This window comes from Microtus pennsylvanicus, chromosome 10, assembly GCF_037038515.1.
Source record: "Microtus pennsylvanicus isolate mMicPen1 chromosome 10, mMicPen1.hap1, whole genome shotgun sequence".
Lineage (NCBI taxonomy): Eukaryota > Metazoa > Chordata > Mammalia > Rodentia > Cricetidae > Microtus > Microtus pennsylvanicus.
Genome location: NC_134588.1, coordinates 44,476,229 through 44,488,301, shown reverse-complemented (window position 1 = coordinate 44,488,301; position 12,073 = coordinate 44,476,229). Strand labels below are relative to the sequence as shown.

The 12,073-nt window shown below is 40.2% G+C and overlaps 1 protein-coding gene across 6 annotated transcripts in view; it reads left to right on the top strand.

Annotated features, from left to right (window-relative positions):
* The window catches only part of Swt1 (SWT1 RNA endoribonuclease homolog), a 76,804-nt gene extending 68,509 nt beyond the window's left edge, over positions 1-8,295 (top strand). For 3 of the 6 annotated variants that reach the window (XM_075988207.1, XM_075988205.1, XM_075988206.1), the window contains one exon: positions 7,416-7,693. In XM_075988207.1, coding sequence (XP_075844322.1) covers positions 7,416-7,545 — 130 coding nt within the window. In that variant the 3' untranslated portion in view covers positions 7,546-7,693. Of the gene's footprint in view, positions 1-7,415 lie in introns of all 6 variants that reach the window. The other 3 variants (XM_075988203.1, XM_075988204.1, XM_075988208.1) reach the window with 3 other exon arrangements.
* The last annotated feature ends 3,778 nt before the right edge of the window (positions 8,296-12,073 follow it).

Genomic DNA, 12,073 nt, shown 5'->3' with positions numbered 1-12,073 from the left:
TCTCGCAGGCCTTGCAAAACGAGATTCGTCCATCAGAAAACTAGTAGATTGACACCTTGAATATTGTCATCTGCTGTAATAAATAATGTCCCCCAGCATATCTATAACAAACTTTTACCCTGCTTACTATCACTGTGTGAGGGCAAACTCATTTTTTATGGTGTGTGTGTGTGTGTGTTAACATTGATGTGTAAGCTCATAGAGGCCAGCAGTGGAGGTCGGCTCTCTTCTTCAATCGCTCTCCACCTTATTTTTGAGATAGTGTCTGGCAACTAAGTTCCAGAAATCTGCCTATCTCTGCCCCCATAGCATGAGAATTATAGGCAGATGCTGCTATGCTTGGTTTTTCATATGGAAGCTGGAAGTCTGAATTCAAGTCCTCGTGTTTTCATGGCAAACATGGTAACAAAGTTGTCTCCCAACCCCTCCTAATTATTTTTTTTAACTTTTATTGGTACAAAATATTTCATATATGTAAAAAGCATAAGTTAATTTATTGATTGTATAGTTTAAAGTGATTTTTCAAATGTTCAACCTCAAGGTTTTTTCATGTATGCATGTATGTATGATCTTTTTTTATTTCTCTGAGGCAAAGTCTTACTGTATTGCTCAGACTGGTTTTAAACTTGTAAGGGCCAGCAGGTCCTCTTGTCTGAGCCTCTGTAGTAGTTGGGACTGTGGACATGCATCACCATCTATCTTTATAGATGATTGTGTCCAAAAATATGGGCCATATCTATCTGTTCTATGTGAACTTAGAACTCTATAGTGTTAGGTAGGTGTGGTGCATACCTGTAATCTCAGCTGTTTAGAAGGCTGAGACATGAAGATCACATATTTAAGCTAGGTGTAGCAACTTAATAAGACTATCAGAGGAAGAAAGTAGAAATAGTTTTCATTTTAACTTGGACTCAGATAAATGGCTTTTATAGGCACTAAGGAAGAACCACCTTGCAGTTAGGTAGTATCCAAAAATGTAATGGGCTGCTTCTCATGTTTGTAAGGGCCCTGTTACCAAGAGGTGAGTGAGTGCTCAAGGGATGTGACACACTGGAGGTGCTGGAGAATGGAATTCAGAGGCTGGTTATCTGTCCACCAGGTGAGTCCTGAGGGAAGGAACTCAGGAACTCCGTCACCACACTAACTACACCCAGCAGCCTTTTGCACTGACAACTTGCTGCAGGAAATAATTGAGTGGTTGTTGCCAGAACACTGACTCACAGGAAGGGAAGGAGCTTAGCACCACCAGGCTAAAGAGTAGAGGGAGCCCCTCCTAACTCTGGTAGGGAAGGGAAGGAAAAGGAAGGATACAGAAATAGATTTGGTTATTGAAGGATACGTTCTTTTGTTTTCAAATGTAGAGTAAATGACCAAGAATAGGAATATGGACTTGTTCTTTTTTGTTTTTTGTTTTTGTTGGTTTTGGTTTTTTTTAAGAATTTTATAAGAAAACATTTTCATCTCTGCTGTTTCCAACCTTGTACAAGACTTTTTTGAAAAACTTTGTTTTTGAGTTGTTGGAAAGAATTGGCAGCAAAAAATTTAAGTATAGGAAATAGACCTAGGGTAACTCAAAGCCAAAATTTTTTAAAATAATATTTTTTAATTCTTTGAGAATTTCATACAATGTATTTTGATCATATTCACCCCTCCTACCTCCCTACCCGCCCAACTTTATGTGTTTCTCTCTCCCTCTCCTCCCTCTTTCCTCATCAAATCCAGTATATGTTGACCAACTGCTCTTTGAGTGTGGGACCTGCCATGGAATGTAGTAATATAGAGGTCATACAATTAAATACTGGCTTTGCCTTTCCTTATCACTCTGAAATGCCAATGACTCCTCATGGAAGGATGAGATTATATGTGCCCATCCATACCTCCCTCCCTGCATACTTTGATTTTGTCTGGCTTGAGCTTGTGCAAGTCTTGTCTATGAGTTCATATGTTCACCTGCTGTTATGTATAGAAAACACCATTTCTTTGACATCAGCTACTATCTCTGGTTCTTACAATCTTCCCATCTTCTTCCTCAAAGATCCATTAGCCTTAAAGGGAAGGTATGATATAAATGTCTTATTTAGGGCTCAGTGCCTCTTAAGACTGACTCTCTACGTGTTGACCGTTATGGTTCTCTGTGTGATCACCATCTTCTACATTAAGCTTCTCTGATGAAGGTTGAGACAAGCATTTATATATAGCAATAAATCATTAGGAGTCATTTTAATGCTGTGCCCATTCAGCAGACTTACTAATAGTAGATTTTCTCCAATGGCCTATCATCTATCAAGTCACAGGTTCTTGGTGTCATTAACAGTACTAGATGTGGGTCCATCTTCTGAAACAGGCCTTAAATCCTGCCAGAATTTGATTGGTTACCCTGTAACATTCATGCCACTGTTGTACCAGTGGGCATATCTTGCCAGGCAAGTTATTATTGTAGCTCAGAGGGCTCATGGCTGAGTGAGATTGATGATTACTTTTCTCCTCTGGTAGTGTGCCTAGCACCTTCCAGCCCTATAAGAGCCAGCTCGTTGGATGAAGCTTCCAGGTCATAACCTCTCCATGTTTATGACTCAATTATGTGGTGTTTCCAGCAATAGGATCTTACTGTCAAGTTCTGGAAGGTGACCAAGAACAGTGCCAGTAGCTGATTGTGTCTGGGGCTATCTATTGGGTCCCATTGACTAACAGCTGAAAAAGAAGCAACCCATTCCTGGTAGTGGGTTATCTGGTAGTGCATAATCTCTAGTCTGGTGTTGTAATCTTGTTAGGATAATTCCACTTAAATTTCTTTTACGTGTGTGTGTGTGCCGTGCGCTGCACGCGTAATCTTAGGAAGCTTCCACTGTAATAAGTTTCCATACAGCTTTTTAGAAAGGTGTTTAGTATCAGTTAATCCTCTCCATATTCTCTCATCTGTCCATCATTCCCATCCTCCACCCACAAATTGTTTTTAGTCACTCTCTGAGAAGCCACACATCCTCAGGAAGAGGGGCAGCTCATATATGGCATATTTACTTTTTGTTGTCTCTCCTTCCTCTCATGGAATCCTGCGTTTTGACTTGGGCTTTTTCCCTTGGTACCCTCTATCAAGGGATCCATCATGTGGGAGGAGAGGTAGCTGTAGTCCTTTCTAACACTATAGACATAGCTCTGAGCCATCCTAGAAGCCAAGGAAGTAATAACATTCTCTTTTTTTTGTCTTTCAAGACTGGGTTTCTCTCTATAAGAGCTGGCCTAGAGCTCACTTTGTAGACCAGACTGGCCACTGCCTTCTGAGTGCTGGGATTAAAGGCGTGTGCCACCATACCTGGCTAGTCATGACATTCTTTTTTTTTAATATTTATTTATTTATTATGTATACAATATTCTGTCTGTGTGTATGTCTGCAGACCAGAAAAGGGCAGCAGACCTCATTACAGATGGTTGTGAGCCACCATGTGGTTGCCGGGAATTGAACTCATGACCTTTGGAAGAGCAGGCAATGCTCTTAACCACTGAGCCATCTCTCCAGCCCGTAGTCATGACATTCTTAATGTAAAGAAGATAATTACCCTATCTTGAATACCGAACATGCATAGACATTGTACTGGATAACTGAGTAATCTTCCTGAACGTACAGAGACCACCTATTAGATAGAAATATGCTAAATAGGGGCTGGAGAGATGGCTCAGAGGTTAAGAGCACTGGCTGCTCTTCCAGAGGTCCTGAGTTCAATTCCCAGCAACCACATGGTGGCTCACAACCATCTATGATGAAATCTGGTGCCCTCTTCTGGTATGCAGGCATACATGCAGGCAGAATGCTGTACACATAATAAATAACTCATTTTTAAAAGAAATATGCTAAATAAAGTGTTTTAGTGCTCTAAAATTAGGGGTCTCATAATTTTGCCCCTATTAGTTTTTGGCAAATCAGCTGGATTCATCACAGATTTTCTAAAGAGATTGATTTTTTTTTAATGCATAGTGTTCCTTCTGCATGTTTGCCTACATGCCAGAAGAGGGCACCAGATCTCAGTACAGATGGTTGTGAGCCACCATGTGGTTGCTAAGAATTGAGCTCAGGACCTCTGGAAGAGCAGCCAGTGCTCTTAACCACTGAGCCATCTCTTCAGCCCCCTCATCTCAAGTTTTTTAAAAAAGTAAATTAGAGCTGAAAAGATGGCCCAGCAGTTAAGAGTACTATTGCTCTTTTAGAGGACCTGAATTTTGTTTCCAGAACTTAGGTTGGGTTGCTTACAACTACCTGTTAACTCCATCAATATCCTTCTCTGGCCATTTGGGCTCCCACATGAATAAACATAAATGCATAATGTAGCAGGTTTTTTTTCTTTTGGGCCACCAACCAGCTCCCAAATGATGACATGAGACTTCTTAATTATAAATGCTTGACCTTATCTTATGCTTGCCCCACTAGCTCTTATAGCTTAACCTCTTTATCTTCATCTGTTTTGTTTTGGGGTTTTTTACTTTTCTTTTCTTCTGTATATCTTCCTTTCACTGCTTCTTGTGTCTGGATGGCAGGCAGCTGCCTGGCTTCTGGCTCTGGGTGTGTCCCTCTCTTTCTCCCTTATTCTTTTCTCTATAGCCTATATTGCTTTTCCTACTTATTCTCCCTGCCTGTCCATTCTGCCTATCCTTTCTCTACCTAGCTCTTGGCCATTCAGCTCATTATTAGACTAATCAGGTGCCTTAGGCAAGCAAGGTAAAACAGCAACATGTCTTTACATAGTTAAGCAAATGCAGTATAACATACACATTGTTAACAAAGGTTGCATAAACATATGTAACACACCTACACATAAAGTAATATTCTGCAACTTAAACAAATGTAGCACATCTTTGCCTAGTTAAACAAATATTCCACAACACACATAAGTAAAAATAAATTTTTTTAAAAAGTAATAATTTAAAAATTATGATGTAAGCATGGAGTATATTAGGAATGGCTTCCTACTTTGTTTATTTTGAGACAGAAGATCTCACTATGTAGCCTTGGATGACCTAGAACTCACTATTAGACCAGACTGGTGTCAAAGTGAAATAGATCCACTGGTCTCTGTCTCTCAAGTGCTGGGATTAAAGGTGTGTGTCACCACTCCTGGCATATCTCACCTTTGGTTTAGAGTATGAATTTTCAGTTAGTTGCTAGTTGGCTTACAGCAGTGGTTTTATTATTTGGGATGAGGGAATGCTTAGGTCAGAGGAAGTTTGCTGGAGTGGGTTCTCCCTTTACAGTTCACCTTTCTTTAACTCCCCAACTGAAGGAGATACAGTGTAGCCATCTGTTCTGCAGTGCTACTTAGTCCCTGATGACATCTGAACGTAAGCTAGAGGTCCTTCAGAGAGTTAGGCAGAAACTTAGGCTGCTCAACCCACAGTATTCTATTTAAAGACTCAACTTTGCTTATTTACAGAAGTCTGCCATGGGAACTCTTATTTTTGAATTCTAGGAATTACAGCTGGAAATCTCAGTTGGGTATTTAAGAATCTGTGCTCTTTGCTAAGAAGAGTATCTTCTCTCAAATTGTCATATTATATTAAGAATATTGCCTGGTGGAATACTTGTCTCACATGCTGAAGTCTAGCTTTAATCCTCAGAACTGTCAAATAGAGTTTTTAATATATCTAAGGGAAATGGGCATACTATGTTTAAAGGATTTCTTCACTTTCATGTTCAGTGTAGCATCAGTTACAGTAGACCAGATGTGGAATCAGTCTAAATGCCTACCAGCTAAGGAATAGATAAGGGAAAATGCTCTTTAGAACACTGTCTAGCATTTGAAAAGAAGGAAATCCTATTGCTGTAGACATATGGATGGACCTGGGCACCGTTATGTTGAGTGTCTTATGATAGCAGAAAAACAAATACTGTATGAGCTTGCTTTTGTGCAGAGCCAAAATACTGGAATCCAAAAACAGGCAGTAGAGTAACAGGCCTGGAGGTAGTGGTTGAAAGATTGGGTGGATGTTAATTAAAGGACACAAAACATCAGTTATGAGTAGTAGTTCAAGAGATGTTTGGGACATAATGTATGTTAAATACCTCAACCATGCCAATTCTGTAATGTATACATATTTCAAACCATACCATATACAGTAAATATCTACAATTCTTTTTTTATTTTTTTTGAGATAGAAGCTCATTCTGTAGTCCATTCTTGTCTGGAACTCACTAAGTATTTGAGGTTTTTCCTGCTCTGCCTTTCATGAGCCATCACACCCATCTGTATAACTCATTTTAAAAAAAGAATTATGGGGCTGGAGAGATGGCTCAGCGGTTAGGAGCATTGCCTGCTCTTCCAGAGGTCCTGAGTTCAATTCCCAGCAACCACATGGTGGCTCACAACCATCTGTAATGAGGTCTGGTGCCCTCTTCTGGCCTGCAGGCATACACACACAGACAGAATATTGTATACATAATAAATAAAAAAAAACAAAAAACAAACAAACAAAAAAACCTTCCTAATGAATTATGATATGGAAGTATAAACCAAATAAACCTTTCCCTCCCCCTCAAAAAAATAAAAAAGAATTATGTGTGTATGTGTGTGTACCATAACACACATGTGAAGGCAGAGGACAATTTGGAAATCACTTCTTTCCTGGAACATGAGGGGCTGCTTGTTGGGGTTTCTGTCCCGCCCAGTACCCCACAGCCGACAAGCCCCTCTCCCCCAAATCACACAGAGACCTCCATAAGTTATAAAAATCTATGTTAGCCACATGGCTCGGTACCTTTCAGCTGGGTAGGTTACATCTTGCTTCTCGGTGGTCTGGGCTGGAATGGGAGGAATGTAACCTGCCCTGCTGAGAAAGGTACTGAACCATGTGGCTAGCATAGATAAGAACAATGGGTTAATATAAGCTACAAGAGCTAATAAGTAGCCTGAGCTAATGGGCCAATCATTTTATAAGTAATGCAGACTCTCTGTGTGATTTTCTTTGGGGCTTGCCAGCTGTGGGGTACTGGGCAGGACAGAAACTCCAAGAGCAGGCCCTCATGTTGCACTTTCTTTCTACCTTAGGGGTCCAGGGGTAAAATGTAGGGTGGGCTGGAGAGATGGTGCAGGGGTTGAGAGGTCTCATTGCTTTTGGGAAAGATTAGAGTTCAGTTGCCAGTACTCAACTTGAGCAGCCAACAACCACCTGTAATTTGACCCCCAGGGGATCTGACACCCTCTTCTAGCTTCTATGGGCACTACATCCATATGCATAAGCCCATACATAGACATACATGTATACATACAGTTACAAATAAATACTTGTTGAGAAAGGGTATGTAGCCTTGGCTAAAGTGGAACTCATTACATCGCATAAGTTGTCTGGAACTCGCAGATACCTGCCTGCCTCTGGAGTCCTGGGATTTTTGACTATCCTCTGGTGATTTACTATTTCTTTTTTCCCCTTAGGGAAAAATTAACCATTGGATGCCGCCAATTGATTGAGATGGAATATACCATGCAGCAGTGTCATGCATCTGTCTGTATGGAAGCCAAAAACAGAGGATGGTATGAAGACATGTTCAACAACAGGACTTAAGTTCTTGGGAGGAATGACATCTATCATTATGAGTAACCCAGTAACTTTCAAACTGGTTGCTTTGTTGAACCAAATGTAGGATAATTACAAAAAATCTTTCACAGAAAAGAAAAAAGTTTTATTGACCATCTCATTGAATCCAATGTAGGGTAAACTGTAGACCCAGCTCTTCTGGAATTGACAATACTTCCTACCTCTAAAGAGAAGAGAGCCATCATCTTAGTGTTCCTGAGGCAGGAATCACTGTGACATGATGGCAGCCCAGCCTTAGCATCTCTCCTCTGAATGTGGGCATGTGACCAGACACTGCCAAGCCCTAAGATTGAAGACATGACCATGCTACAACATTCCATGAATGGGCTGTTTTCATGAACAAACTGCCATTTCTATACAACTGGTGGGAACCCACCACCACCTTCAGGGATATGAAGTAGAATTTTGATCTAGCACCTTCTCCTCTGTAGCTGCTTTGGGGGCTGTGTCATTTTTCTGTGCATTTCCAATGGGGAAGAACCTCCTCTGAGGTTGCCCCTTAAATATGAAGCAGTATAGATTTGGGGAATTAGATGGCAGTGGCTGCTCTTTGCCCCTACCTAAAACTCAAGTGTTTAATTAACTTAGTTATACATTAAGTTGGAAATCCTTGTTTACTGAAGTGTATTATGTTTTTGTTAATATATTAGATTAAGTCAAATTTGATATTCTATAATAAATGTTTATTTTAAATAACAATAAATAACTTATTTTAGTAATATTTTGCTTTTCAGTTTACTTCCAAATACTTTCTGAAATGAGTATAAGGTATGATTATAAAAGTGAGTCTTTCCAGTAAAAAGAATTGATTCTGGATATGTAGTTGTGGTGCAGGAACTACTGAGCAGATCCTGTTTTTTATGTTTGCAGGGTGAAAAAATCCCATGTGTTGGTTTGTGGACAGTTGACTGTTGTAGCAGGACCGTGAACCTCTCAATGGCTAGGAGAGTCAGCATGTCAGGTCTTCCTTGGTTTTTAAGATTGATAGACTACACCTCTGGCTGGCCTGCTAGGTCAGTTTGACCTTGAGTTTATGGCACTTTTCCTGCTTTGGGCTCATTAAGGCTAGCATTACAGGCATGCACTGCCATGTTGCTTGCTGTGAAGCATGAGGATCTGAATTTAGATTCCCAACTTCCATATAAAGAGCCAGGCAAAGCAGCATATGCCTATAATCCTCATGCTATAAAGGCAGAGACAGTTAGGACTCCCAGAGCTCACTGGCCAGACACTATCTCGAAAATAAGGTGGAGAGTGATCAAGTCACTTAGCAAGCCCCAGGGATTCTCCTGTCTGCTTGCAGGTATCACACCCTTTAATGCAGTACATAGTGCTAAATCTCTTAGGCAAAATTTGAGGTGCTTTGACTCCAGAAGAATGTCTTTATGGGGCACATTCCAGGATCTGATAGAGATGCAATGATTTCAGTTTATTAAGTAGCTTGTTACCAGTGCATACCATAGAGCTTTCAAGTCTAAGTAGTCAATTTGTCAACACTGATACAACTGGTCATACTGAGTTAAACATAGGATAGTGTAGTTCCCTTTTACATGGAGGGTTAGTCACTCTAGTGGGTTGATTAGCAAAAGATCCTAAGAGCAATGAAACTACAGGCAGGCTGGCTTGTCTAGTCTCTGGGTTGCAAGTGCTGTGAGTGGCACTTCGTATTGTATAGATTTTCTGAATACAGAGTAAAGGAGGACTGTCATGATGATTCATGGTTGAAAAGACAATCCAAGGTTTTCATCCTTCTTACAGTGTCCCCCTAAAGATTTAAATGCCCCTGGAAAATGAGCTGGAGAAGACTCATCACAAATTTGCATGACATCATTGTATAGGGCCATGCTAATCTCTGTATGGCTCTTAGTATGTGTTGTCAAAGCATGGGCAGATTTTTATTGCTCAACGCTTGCAATCTATCAGTACCATCATTCTTTTTATCCCATTCACACCATTAATCAATTGGTAGGCTACTGTGGCTTTCAGTTCTGGGAGCTCTAATCCCATACAGGTTTGGGTGTGAACAAATCTAATTTTTTTTTATAAATAACTACAAATGTAATTACTATGTCCCAGATATTACTGAACTGCACTTTTTTTTTTTTTTTGATTTTTCAAGACAGGGGTTCTCCATAGCCTTTTGTTTCCTGTCCTGGAACTAGCTATTGTAGTCCAGGCTGTCCTCGAACTCACAGAGATCCACCTTCCTCTGCCTCCCGAGTGCTGGGATTAAAGGCGTGCGCCACCACCGCCCGGCTGAACTGCACTTTTCAAAGTGCCTACATGATCTTGTAGTTCCTCCTGCACCTTAGGAATTCTACTTTCTGCATGTTCTAACAACTTTGATATTTTTTTTCATTTTTTAAAAAAATTTATTTATTATGTATACAATGTTCCTCCTGCATGTACTCCTCTATGCCAAAAGAGGACACCATAACCTCATTACAGATGGTTATGAGCCATCATGTGGTTGCTGGGAATTGGAACTCAGGACCTCTGGAAGAACAGCCAGTGTTCTTAACCTCTGAGCCATCACTCCAGCCCATGACTTGGATATTTTAATACATTTGTAGCATCAGTAAGATTAGCAATGAGTTTAGGGTTACAGGCACAATATTTGTCTGCCCTGTGTGAAGCCCCTAACAATTTCAAGTACTGGCCAAAAGCTGGTTTTTGATAAAGTCTGTGTAGCCCTGGCTGGCCTGGAACTCATTATGTGTGTTAATAGGCTGCCTCCAATGCTGGGACTACAGGTATGTACCACTGTAAATTACGTATTTTACTGGCCACTGTGCAAATACTTGTCACTGTATCATTTTAACTTCTGATAAAACTTAGTTGGTGGCAGCTGTTCCTTTATAGCCCACCCGCACTGAACTTTGGTAAGGGTGGATTTGTTTGACTTTTGAAAAGACTAGATACATTCATTCTGATTTTCATGACTCACCCCACTTTATGCTTTGTTCCCCTTCTTGTTAATCTATGTTACCACTCAGATCCTTCTCAGTTAATTTAACACAGAGCCTTAAAATCCTTTTTTTTTTTGTTGAAGAAAAACAAAAAAGGAAAGAAAGAATACTAGAGACTTTGCTGTGACTCAGGCACCTGAGGTGACCCTGCAATTACAAGATTGTTCTATTATCCTTTGCCTCCTTCAGATGTTAAAAGTTAGATAAAAATAGTGACTGGCTAATAATGATTCTTGCATTCTACCACATTCTTCCCTATGATTGTCTTTAGAGAACTGTAAAACACTGAACAGTGTTAAGCTACTCTATAAACAATAGAACAATACATTAAAAGTCATAATAAACAAAAACTCAGTTGGGTGTGGGGGCTGCGTGCCTTTAATCCTAGCATTTGGGAGGTGGAGACGAGAGACCAGCTAGTGAGTGCTACCTTATGAGATCCTGTCTTTTGGCTCTCGGCACCCCCGTGTTGGCCCACAACCATCCATATATAATTCTAGTTTCAGATGACCTGACACCTTTTTGACCTCTGTGGGCATTACACACATGCACTACACATACATACATATTTACACACATTAAAAAACAAAATGAAATATTTAAATAGGTATGGCATCACTAAGCATGGTGAAATACACATTTAATCCTGGCACTCAGGAGGCAGGGGCAGAAAGATCTGTGAATTCAAGATCAGCCTGGATAATATGATAATATGTAGTAAGTTCCGGGACTATTGCCAATAGTATTTTAAAATTATTCCAGACCACATAATAACATAAACCTCTGATTTTTATGCAGACAATGCCATTTTTTCTGTACCTAAAGAAAATACAAGTTGGGGGCTTGGGAGATGGCTCAGTGGTTAAGAGTACTGGCTGCTCTTCCAGAGGTCCTGAGTTCAATTCCCAGCAACCACATGGTGGCTCACAACCATCTGTAAAAAGGTCTGGCGCCCTCCTCTGGTGTGCAGTCATACATGGAGGCAGAATGTTGTATAAAAAAAAAGAAAATACAAGTTTCAAATGTAGGTTAAACTCTAGTTGGTTGCTGAGCACTCTGGTTGTTTTAGTATTGAGATAGCTTATTGTTTCTTCTTTAAAAGCATGCTTTTAGGCAACAAATTCCATTCTGTCACCAACAGTGAACTTAGGCAAACTTTCGTGAAGCATATTTCTTATGCAGTGGGAACTGATTTGCTTTTTTTTTTTTTGTATTTTTTTCAAGACAGGGTTTCTCTGTAGCTTTGGAGCCTGGTCTGGCCTCGGACTCAGAGATCTGCCTGCCTGTGCCTCCCGAGTGCTGGGATTAAAGGCGTGTGCCATCATGAGAATTAATTTTTTTTAAGACCCTCAACTCAAAACTTTATTTCATGGCTGAACAAGAGTACAGAGATCTGTTTTAGGAATAGTTATTAGATCACATCAGGTCTGCTAACCTGCCAAACAAGTTTAATCCAAAATCAAACCAGGAAAAGAAGTACGTAGTAGGTGAACTGACTTTCCTGATGGTTGTATGCCAGAGAAATG